Source organism: Melospiza melodia, chromosome 12, assembly GCF_035770615.1.
Source record: "Melospiza melodia melodia isolate bMelMel2 chromosome 12, bMelMel2.pri, whole genome shotgun sequence".
NCBI classification, from domain to species: Eukaryota; Metazoa; Chordata; class Aves; order Passeriformes; family Passerellidae; genus Melospiza; species Melospiza melodia.
The window spans coordinates 18,613,380-18,640,755 of record NC_086205.1 but is presented as its reverse complement, the minus strand read 5'-3'; the positions used below and the strand labels follow the sequence as shown (position 1 = coordinate 18,640,755).

General features: G+C 49.6%; 1 protein-coding gene and 1 long non-coding RNA gene across 6 annotated transcripts; one reads left to right on the top strand and one right to left on the bottom strand.

Moving 5' to 3' along the window:
• Window positions 1-199: 199 nt before the first annotated feature.
• Window positions 200-18,410, bottom strand: BCL6 (BCL6 transcription repressor). Of its 5 annotated transcripts, none has more exons than XM_063167044.1 (10): window positions 18,327-18,410; window positions 9,660-9,698; window positions 8,482-8,649; window positions 7,208-7,429; window positions 6,073-7,056; window positions 5,285-5,466; window positions 4,151-4,318; window positions 2,954-3,084; window positions 2,381-2,518; window positions 200-1,514 (listed from the first exon to the last, which is right to left on the bottom strand). In XM_063167044.1, the coding sequence occupies exons 3-10, from the start codon at window positions 8,640-8,642 to the stop codon at window positions 1,371-1,373; spliced, it is 2,130 nt and encodes a 709-aa protein (XP_063023114.1). In that variant the 5' UTR covers window positions 8,643-8,649; window positions 9,660-9,698; window positions 18,327-18,410; the 3' UTR covers window positions 200-1,370. The 5 variants fall into 5 exon arrangements, with proteins under 5 accessions (XP_063023114.1, XP_063023118.1, XP_063023116.1 ...); XM_063167048.1 differs by lacking the exon at window positions 18,327-18,410 and adding an exon at window positions 12,323-12,409; XM_063167046.1 differs by lacking the exon at window positions 18,327-18,410 and adding an exon at window positions 12,286-12,369.
• A 336-nt stretch (window positions 18,411-18,746) lies between these two features.
• LOC134423727 (uncharacterized) lies at window positions 18,747-25,792 on the top strand. The gene is made up of 2 exons (XR_010029189.1): window positions 18,747-19,511; window positions 20,017-25,792. It is a non-coding gene; the product is annotated as an uncharacterized LOC134423727 (long non-coding RNA).
• The last annotated feature ends 1,584 nt before the right edge of the window (window positions 25,793-27,376 follow it).

The window sequence follows — 27,376 nt, the reverse complement described above, 5'->3', positions numbered from 1 at the left end:
CAAACCTGAGTCTTGCTTCTGCCAGAGACCACCCTCACTCAAGGCTGAAAGGGGCCCTGCCTTCAATACAGAGCCAGAGCCACACCAAGCCAAGAGCTCACACCAGGGCTCGGGATGCTCAGCCCCTTCCCCAGGCACCAGCCAGGCTTCAAGGTACTTAAGGAGAAGGACAGGCAAGAACAGACCTCTCACTCCATCATACATCACTTTTCTTCATTTTATTCTTTTATTTGTACAGCTATATTTTACAGAAACGCATTAATGCAGTTTAGACACAGCCCAAACCCTGTCTCCCGAGATTGTTTATAACACAAGCATGTAAAATAAGACAAAAAAAAAATCCAAAACAAAACAAAAAAAAAAAAAAAAAATAAAACATTCCCCCACTTAAAGAGTTCCACCAAAACTCCTTTTGCAACATCAGGCTGTACCTTGAAGAAACTGAGCTCAATATAGTCCATACACTGAAAACTTCCATTGAAAAGAAAGGCACCGTGCGAAACCACATTTTACATATATACAGACTGAGAACTAGAACAAAAAAATTACACTTTATTATTATTTTAAATTCCTTCTGCAGCTTTGTTGGTTTAATACACACTTTTTTGTAAATTGTAAACCTTCACTTGCAAAAAAATACAAATACACTGATGCATTTAGACAAAATATTTTCTTACTTGTACAGATGCAATACTTTAAAATATCTCCTTAAGTGCTCTATCATAATAAAGATTCTCAGAGTGGCTTCTGCCTGCAGAGTCCAACTGAGCCTTTAATGCATTTTATATATTTTTAATATAGCTTTTTTAAAGGTCTATATATATTTATTTTATATATATATTTATATATTTATATCTATATATATTTACAACTCTGCCATAGATTCCTTCACCTTTGGTTAAAAAAGTTAAAGCCCTCTCTTTAATAGCATACTTTCTCTTTAAAAGAACACACATTTTGCATACAAAAGAAAAAAATCTGTTCCCATAAATCAACATTACATTCCTCATCTTCAAACGGCAAAGGCTGTGAAGGTTAGACTCCAGAGTTTATCAACACTCCACTGCACAGACATTTAAAATGACTATTTTAAATTTTTTTATGTTTTATATACAGTAAGATCTGAATAATTTTATTTTTTCTTTTTGTTTCACATAACTGGGAAAAAATAAAACCCGTGTATTTGTAATTTTTTTTTTTTAATTTCTAATGTTTTTCCACCTATCTGTACTATGGGTTTAGAGGCACTCCATCATGTGATGAATATTTTTTCTCTCTCTTTTTTTTTTTTTAAGTGTTGCAAGTATCCTTTGGACAGCTTCTCCCCGCCACGCCCCACCAGACGAGCTCCTCCTGGGCAATCCGTGCCTTCAGCAGGCCTTGGGGAGCTCCGGGGGCACCTCGCTGGCCGAGATGCGGTACTGCACCTTGGTGTTGGTGATGGCCCCGTGCTTCTGCCGCAGGTGCAGCCGCAGCTGGCTTTTGTGGCGGAAATGCAGGTTGCACTTCTCACACTGTGGGGCGACAGGCAAAGAGAGAGGGTGTCAAACGCCGCGGTAGGGAACATGTCCTCGGCCCTAGGACACTGCACCCACTATACAGGCGGAGCAGGGGAAAAGTGGGAACATCGTGGGAGGAGCAGCACCTGTGGGCACCCCATCCCAGGCTTGCAGCAGCCTGTATGGATTATGGGATGCACAAAGGGCTAAGTCCCTCAGGAGATGACTCTGGCCCTGACAGACATAGCACCAAGCTCCATATCGAGGTGATCAAACCAGCTACAGGGCTATTTCTAGAGCTGCTTTTGGCCTCTGCTGAGCTGAATGGCTCCAGGATGTTTAGATGTCAACTTCTTCTTGGATTCCCTTTCTAACAGATGGTGAAAGCCAGGAAAGCCCCAGCAAAGAGCTGGGAGCCCACAGGGCTGCAGGCAAGGCAGGGCATACTGCTTGCTGGGTGTGATTATCACCATCAGAGGGGAGCTCAGGCCAGGCTGTCTGCTCCTTTCCCCTATCCCCACACACCACAGGCAGCTGTAATTTAAGCCACAGCTATTTGAAGTAGTGTGACCTTCTTCCAGATGGGGTGGAAGAAAAGAGCAACTAAGATGTACCCAGCTTGGGCTGCATGTCAGTGTTTCCAACACAGCCATGCCTGAAAAAATACCACATCAGCATAGCTAATGCCTGGGAGGGAAACGGGGCACAAGAAGCAGGGATGTGACCTTGGTGTGGGGCCTCATGAGGTTGGCAAAGGGCATTAGGATGCTGCAACCAGCCTGTGCAAATGCCCTTGTGTCTTCACAGCCCCTCAGGCTTGGCAGCATTGTCCCCCAGCCCAAGCTGAGGTTCCCCACCACCAAAAAAAGCAGGGCACTCACATGATAGGGTTTCTCTCCTGTGTGGATTCGAAGGTGACTTTTGAGGGTCTGCAGGTGCCGGAAGCGTGTGCCGCAGATCTCGCAGGGGTACGGCTTCTCCCCAGTGTGAATGAGCACGTGAGCACGGAGGTGGGCCACCTGCAGAGAGCAGCTCTGGGTCACAACAGCCCCAGGGAGGATGGCATCCCACTGGGAGCAAGGGAGAATCCCATCCCTGTGGGAATGGGGTTCTGCCCAGACAGCTTTTTTAGTCTATTGGGTTATAGCTGGGAGTCAGGGACGTGTGTCTGAGCTCTGGTACCTCCAGTCCTTAAGACAAAATGGAGCAGAATAGCCAAAACCAGCAGTCAGGCTTCCTTACTAAGCCAAATTGTCCCCCTTGAACCTTAAGGTCCATATTTATCCTACAACACCATGGGAAGAGGGCCCAAGGTAGCAAGCTGGGCTACCATCACCCTTCTCTCTGCCATGAGGCATCACCAGTGTTGGCAGTGAAGATCTGCCAGTCTTGGGGAGAAGATCCAACCACATCCAACCTCCCCAGGCTCTGTGGGTCCTAGAGGCCACACGCACCTGGACAAATCTGGCGCCACAGGTCTCACACTTGTAGGGTTTCTCCCCAGAGTGGATGCGTGTGTGGGTTTTCAGGTTGGCTGGTCGGTTGAACTGTGCCCCGCAGATGTTGCAGCGGTACGGCTTCTCTCCTGCAGAGCCCAAAAGAAAGGGTGAGGGATTAGCTACATTCAGGTGTGCTCAGCACCCAGGATCCATGGTGCTCCCCAGAGTTCAGTCCCTTCAGCTGCCAGACCCCATGGCATGAAGCACCAGCCCTGACTCCCGTCCCTTTTGGAGATGGCTGTGAACAAGCAGCATTGGGCAGGGTGTCCACAGGGCAGGGTGAGCTCAGGAAGCAGCTTTTCTCTTTTGGATTGGGAGCTGCAGCCTTCAGGGCAAGAGAGGAAGTCGGGCAGTTCTGCCAGCAAGGATTAACAGCATTGTTCCTCCTGACCCTGGGACAGCAGCTGGCACCTACATCTTCCTAGAGCTGTCAGTAAGCACCCTTGAACACTGCCCTGGTACTTGTGTTGTCTCAGTCCCCTGCACATCCCTCCTGGAGCTCAGCTGAGACTGTGGGAATTTGGAATAATTCAGTGCAGCAGCACAGTCATCAGCCCAGACTTCCCTTCTCCAGCTTGTGAACTGGCTGTTAACATGTTAAGCATTAAAAGCATGAAATAAAATAAGCCCTAGGTTTGTCAGCAAATGACTAAACCCTTAATATCCTCTTCCTTTCTCAGCTTTCATTGTGCTGATTCACAGAGTCCATCCATTCACAGATTTTCCCATCAGCACAGTTTTATGCCAAGCTAGATGTGACCTGGATTTCTAGGATGTAAAAATAAATCTTAGACTTCTCCCTAAATGTTCTTTCGACTATTTTTAATATTTTTTCTTGCTTAAGTCTACCACAAAGTTACCTGGAGGCCATGCATTTGCTCCCAGTTATGAATTTTGCACAACACCTTTAAAAATAGTGCCCAGTGCTTTACAGCAAAGGAGGATGAGTTCTACCCTTGCTGCAAGGGCATCCCCCATTCCCAGGTTTGGTGCTCTGTCCAAGGGCTCCCTGGCAGTGCCAAGTAAAGTACCTTGGTCTTCCCATCAGGGACAGCTTGTGACACAGAGCAGAGGATGCTGCACCAGGCACAAACCCAGCCATAAGCACCCACGTGCTCCTCCCCAAAGCTGTCCCCACAGCCAGCACTGTACCTGTGTGGACGGTTTTGTGGCTGGCGAGATTCCCCTTGTAGCGAAAGGAGGCCTGGCAGCGGTCACACTTGTAGGGCTTGTCACTGTGCACCTGCAGAGAATGTCTCTTGAGAGACGCCTCCTCGGAGAACCGGCAGTCGCACTCATTGCAGAAGAAGGCTCCGTTCTCTGGGAGAGCAGAGAGAGGAGCAATCAGATGGACAGTCCATGGGTCACTTTCTTGGTAGGCTATGGGATGGATTTGGGATGGAGGAGAGTGGCAGCCAGAGCAAGTGCTGGACAAGCACCCAGGTGCAGGGGTTCATATTCAGTTGTGCTTGCACTGTGCTGTTACCTCTTCCAGAGAGGTCCATGAAAGCACTCAAGATCAGGCATCCTCTGAAGGATGCTCAGCTCTGGAGCAACTCCTGCACCTTCAGAGGTCTTTTAACCTTTACAGGTACAGAGATCTACCTTGAGCTTGGGAAGATGATCATGATGAAAATCACAAGGCAGACTCCTCCAGTAGGAGGATGCCCAACTCAAATGTTGTGTTGAGTGTTACCACAGTGATGCTCCCTCCTTGGATCTCTGCCCACACTAGAGGTGGCAATGCTGCATTGCCCCTCCCTGAGCTACAGGCAGATGAGTGCACAGATACCTGTCTTTGGGCTTGTGGGGTTTTGTAACAAGATTGCAAGGCTCATTATCTGCACTTCCCCAGATGTGCACACTGGGCTCCCTGATAATAAAGATATCATGACGGATGCATGAGACATGCCAGCTTGCCCAATCCCCATTATGGGTCATTACATCTGTCAGGCTTGTTCTCCTGTGGTTCTGGTGGGGTGGGGTGCACTTGTTTCCTGTCCTTACCTGCCAGGTTTGCAGCAGGTGACTATCTCCCTGCACAAGGTATCTGAAGGGTGCTGGGGAAGGGGAGGAAGGCAGCAATTCCCATGTGCATGCGTCCCTCATATGCATGCACACAGCTGGGCAGACAGTTAAGAAGGGGCTGTAAAGCACTGTGTGTTCCACCAGCATCTGGGACAGGTCTTACTGTGTGTTTGATCACAGGGCACTCAGTGACAGATCCCTACATTGCACAGCCCCCAGCTGCTGGTTGAAAAAGACGACCAAGGATGCAAGACTCACCGCAGCTGGAGTCAGAGTATTCAGACTGGGTTTCCCCCATCTCTTCTCCAAAGTTTGAGCCAGGGGTATGAAGGCACATCTCAGTATGTTGTGGGGACTGGCAGCCACAGGAGCTGCACTTTGATGAATGCATGTACAGTGGGGACTGCCCTTCGCTGCTCTGAGGGGACCCATCCCGGGACCTGTGGAAGGAGAGCAACGTACAGAGCTGTGAGAAGGCCCTTGCTGTGCTCGAGATACCGAGGGTGTTTGCACCCCTCCCAACACAAGGGACAGGCATGTTTTATGGGGACATCTTTGTGGTGAGCTGCACAGCATAGCCCTGATCAACAACACATCCTTAAGCTGCAAACCTTCAGATGTCCATCACCAAATGAGCTCATATGTCTTTAGGAACATCCAGGTCAAGAAAATAGCATATTGCTCCCTGATACTTTGGCCATTCCAATGCTTACAGCCAACAAAAACTTAAGGTATAGGAGTCTGGTGGAAACACGGGCTAGGCAAATCCAGGCTCCAAAAATCATCCAGAGCTGCCAAAGTCACCCAGGGATTCACAACCCAACATTCCCAGTTCCTTTGCCAGTCCTCGCTGGCACCACTACAGAGGGGATGGTGGGCACTCAATGTCACTGGCAGCCCTCCACCAAATGCAGGGGATTCCATCTGCTCGTGACTGGACTTCCCAGCTCAATGCTACAGATATTTCACACTTCCAAACCCTCACCAACAATGCAGGAAGTCCTGTTTCTCAGAGGGGAGGGGCATGGGGGTGGAAATCTTCTCACCTGTTAACAATATTGTTGAGTCTGCTTGCTTGTGGGATCGTGGAGTCTTCACCATTCACACTTATCTTGGTGGGGGATTGCACATTGAGATGCTCCGGCTCCATGGACTGCTGGCAAGTGGACATGGGCACATAGGTGCGAGGAGAGAGGGTTCCCATCTCGTTCTGGTCAGCGCTGTCTTGCTTGGTGTTCTGGTTGAGAGAGTTGAGGACAATGAACTTGTACTTCTTCCAGTTGCAGGCTTTGGGGTCTGTGGGGCTCTTGGTGAAGAGGGAGCTGGAGTTCTGGCCGATACGGGCATTCTTGCTGCTGCTGGACTCAGTTGGTGAGTTGGGCTGGCAGTCTGACTTCTGCGGGCTCTGAGGGCTGATGAGTCCCTTGCGGTCCAGGGGTGTGTTGGTGGGCTCAAAGTGCTGGCTGATCTCGTCCTCTGAAGAGGTCCGCTCCTCCTCTTTGGCCACTTTGTCGCAGGGGAAGTAGGGATTGTTCCGGACTGAAGGGATGACAGGTTTGGGCCCAGAAGCCACGCTGTAGTGCATATCACTCCTGGCTTCTTCAGGAGCACCTTCTTTTGGAGCATAGATGGTAGCATGGCACATGTTGGCAGAGATGTCGGTGATGGTTCTCACGTACTCAGTGGGGATTGTCCTGGAGCTGTCGCACGGCAGGATCCTCTCCTTGGGGAAGGCACCTGCCCTTGAGAGTTCAGAGAGAGGCATCCTCATCTCCCGCAACTCATCATCCACCAGGAAGCTATTTAGAGGGAGAGGGCTGTATCCATGGTAGGAAATGGGGGATCCAGACAAACTGTTGATCAAGCCGGGTGCAAAGGCCCTCCCATTGCAGAGGGACCCGTTTTGGAGAGGCATTCCATTCTCTGAGACATCTCTGCTCCTATAAGCCATCACCTCTGGGTGGCCCAGCATCCGTCCAGGCAGAAACTCTTCCCTTGGGGTCTTCACAGCAGACACCATCTCTGCCTCGCTGGAATTGGGAAAAGCAAAGTAACTGTTTAGGAGGGAGACAAAGTAATTTTCAGCTGTTTAAGATATATTTGCAGATACTTTGTCAGTTTTTCCCCTGCCCACCCAAACACAGAGTCCCCAGCTCTTCAAACCTCACCAACTGCACTCACCTAGACTTGACAAACCTTCGGCAGGTGTCAACCACGTGCTCCATCTGCAGGTAGAGTGCTGTGGCCATCACAGCCATGATATTGTTCTCTCTCAAGTTGAGGCGGGAGGTGTACATGAAGTCCAAGAGGATGCAAAACCCCTCAGGGTTAATTTCAGGATCCAGGTTGATAACATTCAAGTTGCACTTGAGCTGGTCAGTGAAGATGCTGTAGAAGAGGCCACTGCAGAGGGGAGACAGTACAGAGGACAAGTGTTATGACAATTCAAAGGAAAAAAAAGGAGAATTTGTATGAAATCCCTGAGTGCAGAGGGGGTTTGTGAATGGGAAGGGAGGAGGAGGAGGCAATTACCGAATTCCCTGAGCTTCCCCCTTATTATCAAGCTTGGTTTCTCAGCTTAGTAAGCGTCTTCTGCACTGCACTTTTCCCAACTGGAACAGCCTGCTTTTAGATCTCACCTGCTCAACAACTCCCCACTGCCTCCATTTAGTAATTCCCCAGCTTTTTTGTTTTTTTCCATTGTTGTTCTTATCACCATCCCCCTTCCACTATGACTCATTTCTTTCAGAAACCTCTCGGGGCATCCACACAGTTTTAAACCAGAAAAACAAAAAAAGGAGAAATGTTGGCAAAACATTTTTCAGACATTTTACTAGTCAAAGCTCGGCTTTTTGAAATCTTTACACCATGTCAGCAAGAGAACCTGGAAGGCATTTGCTGTAATTCAACTGGGCAATGGTGGGATATTAATTAGCATTCACTGGGAAGCAATTCCAGCAATCTTAGGAGATGGGAAGGGATTTCAGACCACATCAGGCTTTAAAAAAAAAAAATTAATCAACTAAGGTGGGTGCAGCCAGCAGTCTGGGAGCCAGGGAGGAATAGCTCTAAAAATAGCAGTGGCAGGGGACACCTCGGTCACAGAAGACTCACTCATCCCAGTGAACATCCAGCCCTCCCTCTCCTCTCCTGTCCTTGTGGCACATTTTTGCTTTGCCTTCAGGGATGTGCCTCACAGCTGCAGTGCTCCTGCTGGTCTCCATGGGCTGTGTGTGGGCAGATGTGGGTACACAAGGAGAGGGGTGAGGGCAGCACACTGGAGGGAAGCGGTCTCAGCTCTAATCCCATTACAGGTATAAATTTCTTAGCAGCCCCTTCCCATTCTGTTTCTCTGCCTCTGATTCCCTGTGAATCCCACGAGCACTGCAGCAGTGCTTCTGGAGGCCAAAGGCTGAAGGAGCAAGGAGGGAGCCAGGGAAGGAGCCTGCTCTCACCTGCAGGCCATCAGGACTGTTTTGTGGGCTCTGAACTGCTCCCGGTTCACGATGATGACAACATCGGTCAAGATGTCCCGGCTTCTAAGGCGGTTGAGGTTGAGGAGGACGTCGCTGGCGTGGCGCGTGAACTGGATGCAGCTGTCTGCCGGCGAGGCCATCTTGAGTCTGGGACACACAAGCATCAGAGGAAGATGAGAAGGGAGAACATCCAGGCAAGTACCCTAAACCTCAGGAAGAGACAGCTGCTGCTCTGGGACATACTCAGATGGTCAACTGCTCCTGGTAGGGGCAGCACCAGCTCCTCGGTCCCAAGGCAAACAGTCCTGTACCACACCAAGCTTTTGTCAGGCTGCCTAGTGATGTCCCATGTCTCCCGATAGTGAGACCTGGCATGTCTCATCCCACCCATCAAGCTGGTGGGTGAATGCAATCAGACCCTCCTGATGATTAGCCAACCATCTCCTCTTTCTCCCTGCCTCACCCATGGCAGCCCCACCCCAGTCCACTCTGCCCACTCAGGTTCATCTCCATAATGTTTCCAACTTTAGAAGCTTCTAGCCTTCCAAACTCCCTCAGGAGCCATCCTTCTCACCTGTGTGATGTCTGGCTGTAAATCCAGCCACAGGAATCAAAACAAGCCTTAAGGTCCCAACTGAAGTTGAATGATTTCAACATCTGGAAAATCCAGCCCACAGTGGAATACCAGCCCTCACCCAGGAAACTACTTTCCTGCTCCCAAGTCGTGGTCACTCTGGAGAAGACCTGTCCACAGTTTCCCAATTAACTGGTGAGGAGTAGAACTCATCTAACCTGCTGGGCTGCTACCCACACCATGGCCCATGAGCAAGGTTTGGGTTAGTCGAGGAATATGAAGCCTTCTCCCAACACAACACCTGTTGACACATCTCAGAGGTGTCATCCCAAGCAGCACCCAGGATGGCCCATGTCTCCCTGAGGTTTGGGCTGGAATGTGCATCTTTGGTGGTAAATTCTTCGATGCTCAACCCCCTCCCATAATCCTGACTCCTCCTTCCCCAGTGACACATGAACATACAGTAGCTTCTACAGAGCAGCTGCTCTCCCAAAACCAAATTCCAGCTGTGTCTAATGAAACATTGCATTAAGGAAAGGGGAGACAGATTAGGAGCAAAAATACAAGATTTAAATTTACATACCCAATGCCTCAATTCACAGTCCAAAAGTTTCTTTCAAACCTACAAATAAATCACAAGAAAACAAACACCACATTAGCTTATAATTATGAATTGGCATGGCAGGTCACAAGGCTGCTATTTCACTCAAGTATCAGTTGGATAAAAGCTAGAGATAACAAACCTTCTACTCTCCAGTAAGGTTAACATTTGTTTCTTCCGGTACAGTACGTTCTTATCACAATCACAGCCTTTGAGAATCCAATCATAGCTTCTTCCACACCCTCTAGCCCAAACCATGGGCGGATGCCAAGGAGATTTTCATTTCCATGACTCAGGAACTTAAAGGCAGGTGGGGAAAGGAAGTCAAGCGAGAATTTTCTCACCACTTCTTTTGGAGATAACTCTTCCCCTGCCAAAACTGAATTCCTGTCCGGTGCCACATTCAAGCCATGCCATACTCCCAGCACCTTGTTAACAGGTATGACATACACACAAACATCTGCTGCCACTCTCCTCAGAAACCCACATGCTCCAGCCATTGGTGAAAACGCCCTGGGATGGGATTGCTCAACAGATTTGGGAGGATATAGGTGTCAAGTACACACGTGACTTTGCCAGGACTGCATAGGAAGCCACTGGTGGAGACAATAAGGATGCAGAACAAATGTCCCTTCCTCTTGCTGCTGCCAAAGCCTTCCCTTAAACCACAAGCTGTGTCTCCAGGCACTGGCTTCACCCAGCAATGTAGCTGGGACAGAACAGCAAGGAAACCCAGGAGTTAATTGCCTTGCACAACTCATACTAATCCTCCAAAGTTTTCTTAAACCAAACCCAATTGACTTGGCACCAATGCAGGAAGAATGTCCTCAGAGAGTTGCCTTAGCAGGTAGAGGTATAATAAATGAGACAACAAACCCCAAGACCTTCATCACACCATTTTGAGGACCAACCCCTAGATTGTTAAGACTGTAGGAAGCCAAATAATCCTTGAGGAAAGGGACTGTCCAGTGTTGCCTCTCCTCTCCCTTGCAAGAGATGGGCAGGACTGGAGCCCAAGATCCCCTCCCATCCCCAGAGCCACTGGGATAAAAAGATGAGATTTAAAGCAGGGTATCACACACAAAACCCAGAGGGTGTCTTACAGCTTTATTCCAGCCATCAAACACAAATCTTCAGAGCTGCTCTGAGCCTGGCCAGCTTAAAACTTTATGCACATACAAAAAGTGACTCATTTCCCAAATACTGCAGACTCTGACCTTTCTGTACATGCTCACTGCCAGCCACTCACTACCGTCAATTGCGAGCCAAGGGACTCACAGTGTTCTGCAAGGAGCCCAGCACACATCCTTGTGCCCACATGAGCAGATGTGTGTGCTTGGGGCAGCTGGCTGGCACCCCAACCTCAGTCACAGTGGCAGGCATACTCTGCCAGGCTCTGGGGAGTCACCTCAGTGTCACAGAGGTGAGATGACCGACTTGTAAACCAACAAAGTTACAAACAGCCAGATGAACTCTGTACCCCCGAGCATCATGTGAGAAGCTGCTGTCGCCAAATCCCCTTATCCACAGTGAGGGCACAGCACTGCCAGGGGACACCCAGCTTCTCTCCTGGACCTGGACCCCAGCACAGCCCCCTCCCCACCTTTCCAAATTATCCCTCCCAGCACAGTGCTGCTCAACGTCCACAGCCCCAAGAGCTGGGCAGGTGCATCCCAAGCAGCTCCTGGCTGCAGGATGTGGGCATGCAAAGGGAAAGGGACTTTCCTTCCTCTCGCTGTGCTGAGCTGTATTAACCCTGCCCCTTCCAGTCCCCACAGAGCACTAGCTCTGTACCCCAGCATGGGAGGATACTCAGATCAGAGAGAACAGGATGGCAAACAAAGACCAGAGACCAGTGATGGGAAGCCGAAAAAAACACTGCAGCCAAGCATGGTCTTTGTCATCTAAATCCCCCTTAAATCCCATGAGGCTCCTCCAGGCTCAGCTGGGGCCAGAACATCATCCCACCCCACCCCTCCCCTCCCCTCCCCTCCCGTTTTCCTGTCCAGTACCTTTCAGGTGTGGGCTCTGTGGCAGTGCTCAAGGCCGTGTGCCAGTGCTGGCTGTGCCCATAGAGGAAGGTCTGGAATGGGCACCGGGCCCATTTTGGGGGTGGCCACACGGGACAGTCACTGCTGTTGCCTTCCAGGAAGGCAATGGGTCTGCCCCAGCGGTTCAGGGAACAGCCCTTCCCTGCCGGCACCTCCCCGAGAAAACCCATTCCTGGAAAGGAGCCCAGAGCTGGTCCTGCCTTCCCTGCAGCTCTGTGAGCACAGGGAAGGTGTACCTTTGTGTGGGGGAATCTCTTTCAGCTCAACCCCAGGCAAAGGGGAGACCCTCTTTGCTCACTTACCCTAGGGCAGAGGGGAGAACCAGGGACTTCCAATCCATTTTTCTGCCATGCCTCTCCATTGATCTACTCTCCCAGTTAGAGGCAATCCCTTTTCATTCATCCTCCTCCCGCTCTGTGCACAGGGGGGAATTCCTTGCTCCCCCATCCTTCTTTGCATGGTGATACCCCGTGGTCTTAACCCTTCTCCCGCCCCCAATCGCATAGGCAGGGAGGAGGGCATCAAACACTCCCCCTCCCTGGGCCCCAATCTCCTACCCCTCCAGAGCCTGCAGCGCCGACTCACTCACATCACCTTGGAGGGATGGCTGGGTGAAGTCTTCCTTCCCCACAGCCTCATCCCACACAGCGTTCTGAAACTGCCCGCCCAGGGGAAGCTCCATCCTGCCCTCCTCCTCCTCCCCAGTCCCTGCACCCTGCAGGGTCCCAGCCCCATGGGAACATCCCTGCTGCCTGCCAGGGCGTGCTGCCAGCTGCCTCTCCACCCTGCCAAGGAATGCCTGGTTTCTCCTGAACAGGGATCAGGGGCACAACCAAGAAAATGAGGTGGGGTGTGGGTGGCTGCCCCAGCAAAGCCATGGGTGCTACATGCCACGGTGAAGATGCTTTTGGCTGTGGGTGTGTGAGTGCCCAGCTCAGCTTTCTGATACCACACAATCCAGGGGCACTAAGTGTCCTTTAGTTGTCACAGCAGTTTTATTAGTTTAGTAGCTGGTGGTTAGTGTCTAGGCCAAAACGTGGCTGGGTTAATAATAACCCAAGAAGAGACAGAGAAGTCCACAGCATCAGCACAGATCAAAAGCAGCATCACCAGGGCAAGCCCTGTCGTATTTTCCACCGTACCCTTCCGAGAGCGGATCGCACTCACTCTATCGAGCAGTCTCAATCTGATCCAATTTCCTGCCAGCAAACAAATGTTTCTAGGAAATGCAATGCATTATCTGGACGGGTTTATTATCAGCATTTGGAACCAGGAAAACTGCATATTTTCTCAAGCGCCGCAGGGAACTTTATAGTTCATACTTCAAAAGAGGGTTTAAAGGATTGCCCTTGAAAGCTGGCCCAGCTCAAGTCTCACATTGTTTTGGCCTTTGCAGAAGAAAATGCAGAGGAGGGAGGGGGTAAGCACGCTAAAACTGCCTCCAATGTTTTCCTACTAAAGAGGACTCCCCTGCCCTCTACGGAGCCAAGCTCTGGCTGTGAGGCAGAGGCAGTGCGTGCCCTTGGGAAGCAAGGAGTCGAGCCTTCCTCAGCATTTCAAATGACCCCAAGCAATCTGGCACATTATTTTTTCAAGGGAAGGCAGGAACCATGTGTCCTGGCTGAAATCTAGGGAGCTACTCCAGAGAACAGAAGATGGACTCCGTGCCCTGCCAACACAGCCCTGCACTGAGATGCCAACCCGAGAGCAGGGTGCAGCTGGAGGTGGGTGTCCCCAACAGCTGAGCTGGGTCCCTGGCCCCACTGGGCTCCAAGGAGGTGTCTGATCATCCCTACCCTGCTCTGGGACAGAAAATTATCAGCTGGCACCTGACCCTCCCTGTCTCTGTACTCCTGGGGCTGAGAGTGGCACAGCTCCTTCTGGCAGTAAGGAACTGCTCTGGCATCCCACCTAGATGGGATGAGATGTGCACAGCTTGGGGTGCCTTGGCCAGGGCAGAGACACCTCCTTGCCCCTATATTTAGCCAAACAGATTTAAGGAGGCAAATTTCAAAGGATATCTAGTCCTACAGGACACCTTCTTCAGGAGCCATTCAGAGCCCCGTTCTGCAGTGTGCTTGTCTCAAGCTCTCTCCTCCATAAAAAGTGGTACAACATTCCCCATGGGTACCCAGCATACAGCCCCAAAGGCAGCAACTGACCAGGAGAAGGAGGGAAAGGAAAACAATTTAGATCAAAAATTTCCTACCCCTCTCTCAAATGCCCCTAGTTCTGCCTCTGGCTTAGATGGGAAGCTCCACTGAGATTACTGGGGTTTTAAAGCAGTCCTAAAGACTACACACTTGTTCCAGTTTAGGGGCGTGTGTCTTTTGGCTGCCAGCGTCCTGCAGTGATGCTAACACATAAGATCTAGCTTGGATTTTAAAAAGAAAAAAAAGGAAAAAGGAGGACTACATTCACAGTCTAAATTTGCAGTCTGAAGGAGCTCACTGGTCAGATGCTGACTTTTGGATACTGATCTAACCAAACTGCAAACTGTGAACTCCTGAGGTTTGCCAATGCCTGCTGTAAACATGGAAACCAAGTGTCACTTTTTGCCAAACAGAAGAATGGTTTAAAAATAGATCTAGAGAAGAATACAGGCACTCGGCATACAGGCTCCCGTTTATAGACTCCCAGGCTACTATAAAATGGAGCAAGAGGTTATGAGCACACAACCAACCTTCCACCAAATTTAGATTTTACCAACTTCTCAGAAAAATGAAAACAACATTTCAGGCTCCAGCTGAACCAATAAAAGCTCTTTGAGTGAAGTTCCCAGCCCAGGTATTACAGAATACAGACTAAGCCAGACATGAAACAGTTCTTCAACCTTAACACCACAAATATATGAAGGTACATAAATTGCACACTGAGAAATGCATCTACTGATTAGAGCTTCATTTTATTCATCTATAGACTTTGTGAAAAGGTTTTATTTTTCATGGAAAAATAAAGTGAGAGGACAGTCCTACCACATAGGACTGGCACACAAAGTTTTACCACCTGTATTTGTATGGGGTTTTGAGGATAACATCACTGTTTACTAAGAAAAAAAAAATGTGCTCCAAACCCAAATACTATTCCTACAAATTCATATTGGGCTGCTGCAGTTGGACACTAAAAGCTTTCCCTACCCAAGGAAAAAAAAAAAAAAAAGAAAACAGAAAAAAAGCATAGCTTTACAATACATCCTAAATTAGGCAAAAATTCAAGGGCAGATTAACACCACAACTCGGAAAGATTTTCACATGTGATTTCATGACCAGACCCAGAGAGAACTCCATATGGAAATGTCAGTGACTTTAATAAGCACTCGGTTGTTTCCAATTAGGCTCCTTAAGTAAGTTCAGTGGCATCCAGAGTTTCCTCTGCCACCTTCCTCCAAGCTGGCAAGCATTTTTTTTTCTTTTTTTAACGAGCAGTTAATAAACATGTTCCCACTCTCCCGAGGCCGGCGGCCCCGCGCCGAGCGGCGGGAGGTGACACTAGATGGCACCAGCTCGCTTTGCTGCAGGAGCGACTTTTCCCCTTGGAAAATAAAACACCCCAACCAAACCTGGAAAACATATAATTTTGTCGATGTAATTCTGTTTCTCTTAAAACGCATCTGAGCAACATTATTTTTATGAGCTTTTCCAGCCTTGTTTTGAAAAACTTAATGTTTCTGTTAGGTTTATTTTTGTACCATCCAACAGCCGGCTGAATCCTCCCTGCACTGCAAACAGGGATGTCTAAAAAGTGTCACAAAGCCTTTAGACAGATTTTTTTTTTTTTTTGCGTTGTTTTTGGGGTGGGATTTGTAAGAATCACTTCTCATTCCAACTTCTTCCTTCACAATAATAACTAACCAGTTAACCTCCACTTCCTCTCCCAATATTGACTCAGACAGTCAGAACTGAGGAGGATTGGAAATTGGAATTGAAATGTATCTCAAGAGATCTTTGATCTGTTTTGCCAACCAAAATTGAACACCAAGAGATGAACTCTTTTCTTACTGGAACAATATAATAATCCATTCTTCTGGAAATTTTCTAGATACCCTTTGAATATTTTAATGGTTTGGGGATATGTTTTGTGGGGCAAAATGTTTGCCATCTATAATGCAAGTTTTTAAACCTGCAATCCTACCCTTAGGAGAAAATAACAGAATCTTTGGTTCTGCTTCTCTGTGCATATATAAAGAGAGGATTCCCCTAAAATATTTTTAGAGCAATTTTCAAACTGTAACCTACTCAAGGACTGGAAGAAGGAGCCTGCATTTGCTCCTAAAGCTCTTATCCTTCAAATTCTTGAAACAGTATGGCAAATAATAATTTTTAAAGCATTTAAAGGCTCAGGAGAGGAATCAATAAAATTCCCAGATCGAATAAGGGCCAGATCCCAAACCCTGCTGACACTTCCACTGGCACAAGTAGCAATTTGGCCCAAGACAGAGATGTCCGACCAATGTAGCAGCTTCTCACTGAGCCTCATCCGTCTGTCCCCAGCCTCCCTTCGCACTGATCCTGCGCCTACTGAAATCAGTGGAAAAAACTAACCGGGGATGGGTTTGTTTTTGTTGATTTTGACTCATGATTTTAAGCCCAGATTTGCCTTTTCCCTGGAAATGCAACAGGGGGGTTAAAGGCAGCTTTTTAGGCACATCTGAGAGGCTGCCGCGGATTTTTCTGAGCAAACGCCTTGCTTTCTGTTTCCCTCCTTCCCAAGAGGCGATTTCATAACATTTCATATTGTGACTTTGCAAACTACAGGCGGGGGGAACGGCAGGGGGGAGGGGGGGGGGGCGGCCGGGAGAGGTCGCTGCCGTCCGACCACGAAAGTTTTCATAACAAAGTTGGGCTTTTTCGGTTTTGTTTTGCCTTTTATTTTTAAAGGGGGGGAGGGGGAGCTTAAAAAATTTTTTTAAAAAAATATGCGCACACAAGATCACGCACCTAATAAAAACCATTAAAAAGCCCCAACAAACCAAAACAAACAGCGCTCTGTCTTTCCCCTCCCGCTCGCGGCGGTTTCGGGGCCGCAGCGAGCGGCGCGGGGGTTGCGCGGCTCCCCGCGGCCGTTCGCTCCAGGAATAGCGTGTGGCCGGGGGCCAGCCCCGCGGCTGCCGGCGGCAGATTTACGAGCGCCTGTCCCCGCGCCAAGTCCGCCGCGGTAGTAAACACAGGGCAAGGGCTGCGCTGGGGGCAGCGGGGGGCTCCGCGCGCATCGCGCCCCGGACCCCGTTCCTCGCATCCCTCGCACGGCTGCGCTCCGCTTCCCCACGCCCGCCGCCTTCCTCCCGGCGGGGGACGCCCGCTCCTCCCCACGGCTGGTGGTGGTGTTGTTATTATTATTATTATTATTGTTATTATTATTATTTTCAGCCCTAGCGTGATATTCAGAGTCGCTTCACACACTTTTGCCCCTTCGCGAGTTTTGCACCGCGGCTGGGTTCCCGGCCGGCAGCCGCCCCGCACGCACCGTCGAGGCGAGCGCGGTCCCCGCCGCCCCGGGCCGGCGCTCCGCGGTGCTCCGGGGCGGGCAGCCGGCGGCGGCCGAGCCTCCCCGCGGGCTCCCCCCTTCCCCGGGCAGGGAAATGCCGCAAGTCTTCTCCATCACCGCCCGCTCTTAGCCCGGGGCTTGACAGATCACGGCGCAGCCCCGCCACAGGTTGCAAAACGCACCAGCCCTTTCGCGGTTGCGCCGGGGACAGAATAACAATAATAATGCTTTAATACAGAAACAGAGAGAAACGGGGGCTGGCGCAGAAAGGCCGGTGCCCGGTGCCGCCGAGCCCCCGCGCTGCCGCCAGCCCCGCTCCGCGGCGGCTTCGTGCGGCGGCGAAACGACAACAGCGACACAACGCGCACACACCAAAAAAATAAAATAAAAAAACAACAGAGAAAAAATACAAAAAAAAAAAAAAAAAAAAAAAAAAAAGGAAAAAAAAAGGGCAAAGAAAAATAACACACCCCGACCGAAGGATCCAGCCATTGAGAGCGGACCCCGAGTCACGCCACAAGCCCGGCGGCCGCCAGCGCTCGCCGCCGTCCTGCGCCCGCGGAGCGGCTGCAGGTGCAGAGAGCAGCCGCCGCCGTCCCCCCCGTCCCCACCCGGCCGTCACGCGTACGGGAAAGCCAATAATCCCAGATAACCGATAATCCCCGGGAGAGGACGGCGAGGGGAGACACTCCCACCCACCCCGCTCCCCTCCCCTCATACACGCTCCCAGCGTTAAAGACATGCAGGCACCCCTATTTCCCTAATTTTTTCTCGCCTGACAGCGGGAAAGGAAAAAGGGGGGGGAATGTGTATGTGAAATAAATAAATAAATAAGCCAGGGAAAAAATTAAATTGAGATGATAATAATAATAGTACTAAAAAAAAAAAAAAAAAAATAAAGGGCACCTGCAGCGGGAAAGGGGGGGGAAGGAATGAGGAGGGAGAGGGAAAAAAAATGGGTAGAAATATATAGAGGCGGCTCCGCGCCAAGCGTCGGAGCGGGGCAGGGAGGGAAAGAGGAGGGAAAAAATGGAGAGAAAAAAAAAAAAAAAAAAAAAAGCGAGCGAGAGAATTAAAGGGTAAAATCGGCCGCGGCAATAGAAGCAGCAATCACCTGGTCTCCGGGCTTTCCTAGAAACTCCTTGCATCACCACTTCTAAGAACCCCAGTTCTAAGAATCAACAGAGCCCAATTCTCGGAATTTGAGCTGCGGACTCTACCATCGCGCTCGGCATGGGGAGGGCCACGGACCTCCCCCCTCTGCGCCTTCCCCGGCGCCGCGCCCCTCCCGGTGTGCGCGCCCCCCCGGAGCGGCCGCCAGCAGGGTGGGCGAGGTGGGGGCGCCTGTCCCGGGGGGGCCGCGGCGGCGGCGGGGGTCTCACGGTGTCGCCCCCGTTCATCCCCCTCCCCGTTCCCCCCTCCCAGCAGTGGTCGCTCCCGGTCGGCGGGTCACGTGGCGGCGGGTGCTGTCGGTGACGTGGGGGGCGCGCGGGCGCGGAGCAGCGCGCGCGGCGCGGACCGAGCAGCGGCGGCGGCGGCGGCGGCGACGGCGGCGGGAGAGGAAAACGGGGGGTCCCGGGCACGGCTCCGGGCGGTGCAAACACACATCACACCCCCCCTGCCACCACCAGCCTCCGCTTCTGGTTTTTTGTGGGTTTTTTATTTTTTTTTTCTCCCAAACCTCTCCGAAAACGAGCGAAGAGATCTTGGAAAAAACCGCGCCTTTTATTTTTATATATATTTATATATATATATGTATTTTTAATTATAATTTATATTTGTTTATTTTTTATTGATTTATTTTGGGGCGGGGGGTCACTTTCGCGTTTCTAAAACACCCTCCCCCCCCTAAAAAATACCCCAAACCAACCAAACAACCCAGCGAGCAAAGCCAGGAGCCAGCAGCATTGTTCTGGATTTTTACTTCTTTCTCTTTAATTATTTTTTCCCTCATTCAGCTTTTTTTTTTTAATAATTTTTTGCTAACAGCCGTACTCGGCTCAGGGCCTCCAATGGGATTTACTCGTGGGGAAAGAAGCTTTTTCCTTAAAGACGGTTCCCCATGAACTCCCCATATTCACTTTTGGTTTTATTTTTAATTTTTTTTTCTTTTTTATTTCTTTACCAGAATTCTCAAGACCAAAAAAAAAAAAAAAACAAAAAAAAAAAACCAACCCATTTTGATTATTTTTTTCTTCTTTTATTTTTTTTTTCCATCCGTGTTCTCTTTTCCTTTCCAGGACACTCAAGTGGTGGGTTAATTCTGTGTAGCTGTTTTGTTATTGTTGCAAAATAACCTGTAAGTCTATAAATATTCTGCTTGTATGGAATTGTTGTACTGTGCTGGGGATGCAAAATCGCTTTGGCTTTTCTGGAAAGGGATTTTATTTCTGCACTTTTTTGCGTCTTGCTGGGCAAAGGCCTTTGCTGGGAGGTGGGAGCGGGGGATGATGCAAAGCCTTGCAATCAGTGTCTCGGGCGGGTGTCGCAGGGGGTGCCGAGGAGGGGACCTGTCACCCCAACCTTCCCCGCTCCCCCGTGCAGATGTAGCACCCTGGATGTAAATCTCTGGGGATTCCTGCGCCTGTCCCCCAGCCTCGCGTGTTTATTTCCTGGGGCCCTGCAGCAAGGCTTGGCTTTAGGGGTGGTTCGCATCGCTCATTTTGCTTTCCCGGACGGGTTTTTTGGGCTGCGAGCTGCCGGTCGGGGTGGTGGGGAGCGGGGGAAGGCACGCTCTGGGCTGTGCAGGCATTCCCGGGCCCTGGTGATTAATAGAAATTTGTTTACGGGAATAACCACCGCAGGTCACGGTGCCCTCGGTCCACCGGTGCAGTTGCTCGGAGCTACTGATTCCAGCCTTGGCGAGCCCACGGAGCGGCCGCCTTGGACGCAAAGTGCCCGGGTGCTGCCTTTATTTTCATTTCTCAGCTGAGTTCTTGAACCGAAACATTTTAAAGCAAGGAGGTTGGGCGGCGGGGAGGGGGGGGTAATAAATTAGGAAGAAAGCCCTTCTGCTAATACGACTCGTCATTAAAAATAGCCCGGTGGCAAGACAGGGATGGTACTCCCGAGACACTCGAGGTGGTACAGATATGCTGGAGAGACGGCTTCCCTGTAGTTAAAATGCGGTGTGGGATTCCCAGGGAGCGAGCGCGGCTGGAGCTGTGTGACTTGTGCGACTCCGATCCCGGCCCGGGGCAGGGAGGGGGCTCCCGGCTCTGCAAGTGACCCAAGGAGGGATGGACCCGAGTGGCAGCTCTGTTCCGGGATTTTGATTTGGTTTTTTTTTGTTCTTTTTCCCCAGCAATGAAACCCAAAGGAAGGGGGTTGTTGGGAGCGACAGATCTGTTCTGTTTGTCATTTCTCTGCAGTGCGTGACGCTTTCGCTTTAGCCGGAGCCCAGCGAGCCCAGCGCCCGCGGGACGCTCGGGAGCAGCAGCGGCAGGGCTGCCGCTTGGGGGATTTTTGGTGGAGACCCGAGGTCGAGCACAGCTTCCGTTCAAGTAGCACTCTTATGGGGGAGATTTCTCACTCTGCCCGACCACGGCCAAGCCGAGCTTGCATCAGTTTCCATCCTAACCCGCCTCGTTGCGGGGACATAGGGAGCAGCCAGCAGCATCCCTTTCGGACTGGGAGCTGAGCGGCCTGGGCGCCTTTGCTGAGTTTTTGGCCTTTCTGCTCTGGTGTCATACCTTCTACTCCCTCACTGTCACTCACGGCCTGGCTGCAGCTACCCACGGGCTCTTGCCACCCGCCTCTGCTCCCCACTGCTTCCTGCTGCCCCAAAACCAACAGCGGTCCCTGTGCTGCCTCGCTGGGGACTTGAGGGAGCTGGGGATGGAGTCATTTTCCTGGGAGCCCTCTTCCACCATTAGCCAGAGGAATCTTTGCTGAGTGCGGCCTTGACATCCTCTTCCCTTGCCTGTCCCAGCTCTGGGGACCTGCACGGCTGCCGCTGGCGGTGGTGGTGGCTGCCAGGGTGGCAGTGTCCCAGTGGGACAGCTTCCCCTGCCTCCACAAGCGACAGCAAGCATTTTCTCTTTGGGGGACAATGGTGGCCCCGTGGTGGGGAGGGTGGCTGGTGGGAGTGTGCAAAGCCACGGCAGCCCCATGTCGGCCGTGGGATGTTTCTCAGCGGCTCCGGGCTCAGCGTGGCTCCTGCACACCCACGAGGTGCCTGTGTGGCACGTGGAGGAGCAGCAGCTCGGCCCTGCCTGTGGGAGGCTGTGGCAGCCCCGCTGGGGGGGTCAGCCCCATGCACCCCTCTCTCAAAAAGACCCTCTACGCTTCAGAGAGCTCCTCACCCAGGCAAGGGTTGGAACCCCCCAGTGCCACCCCTCAAAGTGGTGGCAGTGCTGGCACAGGGGTGATGCTGCTGGGAAATGGTCCCCCTTGGAGCTGGCAGGGGTATTTCTGGTGGTGCTGGAGCAGCTCCAAGGAGCAGGAGCAGAGGCAGGAGCAGTGCTGGGCATTGCCACAGGTGCCTCACACCCTCCCATGGACTGTCCCTCTCCAGCTTCTTCATGTCCTCCCCTGGCAAAGCTCCTGGGATGAAAAACAACCCCTCTGCCTGTGTGCTGGCGCGCAGGGCACAGAGCAGTGTGAAATTATTCAGCCATCCCTGGGAGCTGCCCTTGGGTGCTGAAGGGCCTCGGAGCTGGAGGTGCTACTTGGCAGTGAGGGGAGTCCCCGGGCTCGGGTCGTTTCCCTCCAGGGGACACAGATCAGGTTTTTATGGTATATCGAGGCCAGTGCGTATTTTTCCCAGGTGAACCGCACCCTTGGAAAGAAGTGCCTTGTCTTCTACAAAACACTGCTTAAATAAACAGTACCCCACTATAATTTTTTCTTTTGAAATTAACTCCTTCAGGCCATAAGGCTTCCCCATCTTCACACAAAAATAACTGCCAGGACTTTTAAAGGGAAAAAAAAAAATGCGTCTAAGAGAGAAAAGTTTAGCCTGACAGAGGAGAGCCTGTGAACCTCTCTCTTTCCCCGTGGCCCTCGAGGATGGGTTTCAGGGACAGCCTGCCCATTTTGAAGCTGGGTGCCACAGCATGAGGATGGGTTTAAGGGACAGCCTGCTCATTTTGGAGCTGGGTGCCACTGCATGAGCGTTACTTAAAAGGAGTTTTGTGCATATTAATGCGAATGCAGCGAGGCCAGGCTGCGCAGGGACAGCCGAGTCCCTGCCTGAATTCAGCTATCTTGTTTTCTAATCTAACCTACTTTTTTTCTTTTGCCTTTTTTTTTTTTTTTTTTTTTTTGTCAGAGGCCAGTGCTTTGCAGGAACCTGTTCTCAGTGCAATCTCAGAGCTTTTTGTGGGTGTCTGATTTCTGTAACACGTTTTGGTTTCCAGTATGAATGTAATGTACAGAGAACATCATGACACTGCTCTAGGTGTATGTGATCTTATCTACCTGACATTTAAGGTTTTTTTAAACCGTCCAATTCATCTGATTTGCATAAAAATCACATGATTTTACTTTTTTTCCTCCTTTTTTTTTCATGCATCATCATAACAAACTACTAAGGTTTACCAGGCTGTTTTATGTCTGTCAGCATGAATACGGGGCCCGTTTCTCTCGTCTTCATTCCTCCCCGATGGATGTTGGGGATGTAAAAGGTGGCAGTTGGAGGGGACTTGTGATTGCAGCCTGCCATTGAAATCCTTAATAAGCAATTATGTACAGTTTAACTTCCCAGAAAACAAAGCAGCTAAGCATGCATGCCATGCAGTTGTTGTTAATTTAAATAGTTGAGACTTCTTTTTATTGATAAGGAAACTCCTCTGGAACAGCCCCCCGGATCCCAGCAGGCTCCCCCTGCTGCAGCCGTCCTCATTACAAAACAAGGCCGCAATTAAAATAAACTCCAAGAGCTAAATAAACTGCTGCCTCTCGCTGGTCATGTGTTAGCTTTAGCCTTTAACGCAGAACAAAATGTTTTCCTGGGTATGGGAAGAGGCATGGGCTCCGACCAGGAGGAGAAGAGGGAGCAGCAGCTGGGCCTATGGGAATGGCAGGCAGTGGGGTGCTGCAATGCTCATCGGGACTCCTTTCTCTTGCTTTCTTTTTATTTTTTTCTTGTTGTAAATTTGAGTGTTTGTGTTCTAACTCGGTCTTTACTGCAAGGGAAAGGGCTGGAAGTGGAAAAACTTGAATGTTGTGGTAAAACCTGGCTGTCCCAGCACGCCCTGGGCACACCTGAGTGTACCTCTCCCTCGCCCGGCCTGGCTCCCACCGAGCCCACCGGCCACAAGCCCCCGGCCCAGCCTGTGTCACTCCCTTTGCAGAGGCTTTAGGTGGCTGCAGATACCCCTTGGCAAATGCCAGCATCTGGATGGGTACTGGGAAGGGAAGCACAGGGTGCCTTGGAGGACAGGACCAGTGGGATGAGGTTTGGATGAAGGGAGGGACAGCCAGGGCCTGTGGAGGGGAGTGTGGCAGGCCGGCCCTCAGTGCCTCCATGCCATGCCATGGCTCCCCTCACGGCCTGAGAACACGTTTTAACCCCCGTGCCATGTCCAGGCGTCCTGTTTGGGATGCTGAATCACCCTCAGATGAATACTCTGCAAGAAGAACTGCTCTGATGATGGAGGGGTGTACATCCACGCTGTGCGCACGTCAACCCCCAGGATAATATTCTGGCAAAATTGCCCAAATAACTGGCATATCTGCTTGGTGCCAGGAGACAGTGTAGACTTGCCTGTCAAAAATTACTTTCTTGCCACACAGGAGCAAGATATCTGCCTGTCTCCTGCCTGATTTCCCAAACTGGCTGAGCATAAACAGCAGTTCTCGGAAGGTGGGTAAGGACTGTCCTCATTCCACTGAGCACTCACAGCCCCACATCAGTTCTGCCCCATCTCTCCCACCCTGGACCCAGTCGATTTTTAACCAGTTATGGACCAAAGCCTGTCCGTGCCTCAGCGGGGCTGTGCCGAGGTAAGGAGCCTCCTGGCAGGGGATGTGGTGGGGCAAGCCCAATTCCTTGCTTGTCCCCAAATCTTGTCATCCTGGCACCCACCAAACTGAAGTGTGTGACCAGTGGAAGCTGAAAATCCCTGTCCCATGGCTGAGCAGCACTACTGACCTCTTTTCAGCAGATCTGTCAGAGTTCAGACATTACAATGAAAAAAACCTCGCTAACCCCTACAGATACTTCTCTGATTAGGAGTTGTGCTGAGGTAGTTCAAACCAAATGTGTAAGTTGCTTTGTTGGGGAAAAAAGTAATAAAAAGAATAAAAGGCAGTTCTTGCTTTGAATGGTTTATAATATTATTTATTACTCCTGCGTCTCAGACAATCTTGCAGATACCTGATATTAAAAATCAGCAGAGAGACTAAGAAGAAGGACAATGCCTCAAACTTTTAGAGGCACAAGCACATTGTAATTAAGAGAGGGATTTGCATTGACCCTGATCGTTTTGAAACAGGTCTCTAAAGTTCAGGCTAAATTAGCCTGGTTTATTTCTGTTTTTCCTTTAATAACTCCCCGGACTCTCAGCCAGTAGAGTACTGTGTGAATTTCAATTTCTCTCTTCAAATAAAACTTCGACGTAATTTTTATATTCTTTGAAATGATCTGTGCAATTTTGTTCACGGAAACTCTTTGATTTAGACTTAAAGGATTTAGTGACTGAATAGGAGGGTATCTGGAAGTAATGGTGAAAATGGTGATTATTTGTTTTACTGCCTTCTGGAATTCTTTTATTTCTCCGTACTATCTCTAAAAGCATGTCTGGCAGTAACAAGCTGTCTCTAAAAAGAATTCAATTAAATGTATTGCCAACAGAATATTTTATAATTTTTTATACCAGTAGTTAGAGTGTTAAATAATATATTAGTAGATTTATAGACTACATTTAGGTATGACTATGAATAGCTACAGTAAAAACTCAGAATATTCATGTAAAAAGGGAGGGGAGGAAGTTTGGTTTCTGGGGTTTAAGATTTTTTTCTCCTCGTCCTTATTTGAGTTTCAGTTTTGGGACTTAAAAAGAATTAGATTTTCACATCTTTTTTTCTGTTATTCTCGAATGACAAGAAAAAGTCAGCTATTTTTTGAGACAAAAATTCCCATGAGATTTCTCCTTGTTTTAAATAATTAAATATTAAAGGAGTAAGAAAGAAGCAGGCAGATCCTACGATATGGACATGAATCAAATGGGATATTTATTTGCATAGGTACATGGCAAACAGGAAAAAATCGATCCCGAAGCTGTATGAAATTGCCAGTTACTCCATTACAGTGTTACAAATAGATTATTGCCCATAAGAATGTAACTCTTAATGTACTAAAAATAATTTAATGCTAGGATTATATTTATTTAATTTGGTAAATGACAAATATATTTTTGATTCCTATAAAGCAGAAATAAACCATCTCCCAGGAACTGGGAACTAAACCAACTGCTCCCCCCACCCCTCCTAATTTTTTATTGACTTTTTTCCTTTTTTTTTGGTTTTTCTTCTTGTTTTTTTTTTTTTTCTTTGCAAAGTCTCATCGGCTCTTCTGAATTTTGCAGTTCATTTCTCATTCCTTCTCCCTCAATAAAAATACTTTTCATCAGAAAACTCGATACTTTTTTCCTTCCGAGCCTCCCTGCGAATTGCCTCTCTCCCTCCAGACAAGTTTCGAGGATCAACAAGTTAACCTTCCCAAAGATTACAAAGGTACAAGTGGGCTGCTGAAGAGGTGAATCATTAAACGTAAGGTGAAGTATATGACTGCAGAAGGTTTCAATTAAAGTGACAGTCGAGGCAGCCTTTGCCTGCCCGGGAAGGTTTGCTTTTATTGTCCAAGCCGTGCTGGGAGCTGCGTCCATCCCAGGCAGGGAGGTTTGGTTCCCAGTGTCTGCATTCTGCATTCCCAGGTCTGCTGCTGCCCCAGTCCTCACTCCTGAAACAACTCCACCGGTTTCAGAGTGATAAATCTGACTGTGACAGCATTAAAATTTGGGAAAGGAGCCAGATCTCCTTTATGTCCCAGTCAGGCTGGAATCAAGGAGCCCACCTTGGAACTGCCTTCACCCAATGCTCCTCATTACCACGTCCTGAGGAAGAGCCCACTACCTTCCCCATTCCTTCCCCAAATCCTGCTTGCTCCTATTTATTTTTATGTTTTTAAAGTAGTTTTGGTTTAATATCACAGTATATTTAAGGAGCAGCCCCAGGGTGGAGGGAGAAATGTGAGATCCTTGCCTGGTGATGGAAATCCTGCCCCGCTGCTGCATTGTCCCCACATCCCTGCGTCTGCTCGGCATGGGGCACCCCTAGTCCTCCTACCAAATGTCTCATGGGTGCTCAGGGGCTGTTTGCCCTGACACAGAGCCTGTGTCCATGCACAGAGGGTAATGCACAGACAGCCAGTCCATGGGCAACTGCCCTGCATGGAGGTCCCGTGGGCTTGGAAGCAGTACGTGCAATGCTGGGCTTTTTCTTCCTGGCTTTTTGGAGTACAGGCAGCACGGTGGTGAGGTAGGAGGTGGAAAGGGAACAGGCTAGATATTGTCCTGACATGGAGCAATGTTTTGACATTTTTTGGCACTTTGCTGATTCAAATTTTAAGTATTTCAGAGTTTTACATTTTGCTCTGACATGTTCCCATGTTGCAGCCCCGAGTGTGGATGATATCCTCACCACAAGGATGCTCCAGCGATTGGGTTAATTCCCTCCTACTAATTCCTTACATAATCATGTGGGCTCAGATCCTCAAAAGTATTTGTGTGCCTGCCTCCCTTGGAAATCAGAGAGTTTAATTGTCTGCTAAAATTATTGTGTTTTGTTTTGAAAGCAGAGCAGGAAATAAACTTGGATTTTATGAGATTTGTTTTGCCTCTCTGTGGCCACAGAACACTTTTTTTACCTTTGCAAATGAACTTCCTGTTAAATAATGTAGTGCCCAGATTACAGATGGGTTTTTACACAGTGACCAACAGGAACTTGAGTGCCAGCATAAGTTAGGGAAGCTGGGTCTTGGCCTTTTGGTACTTCTGGTCCTGGTTAGTAAAATGTGTGTAGGACAATGGCAGAGTCTTGAAGAAATGCTGGAGGGAAGAATCCATTAAAGCCTGTGAGATGCTGAGATAGGAGGATAATAGAGATCACGTCAGTGAGAGATGCCATCTATTACAGATAAGGATTGCACAGCTGACTGCA

What these genes read in the sequence shown, in the direction of transcription:
- BCL6 (XM_063167044.1), bottom strand. Translation starts at nt 8,642, where the DNA reads ATGGCCTCGCCGGCAGACAGCTGCATCCAGTTCACGCGCCACGCCAGC. An exon ending in CGAAGGTTTGTCAAGTCTAG is followed by an intron (nt 7,057 to 7,207) that starts GTGAGTGCAGTT and finishes TCCCAATTCCAG; the next exon opens with CGAGGCAGAGATGGTGTCTG. An exon ending in ATACTCTGACTCCAGCTGCG is followed by an intron (nt 4,319 to 5,284) that starts GTGAGTCTTGCA and finishes CTGCTCTCCCAG; the next exon opens with AGAACGGAGCCTTCTTCTGC.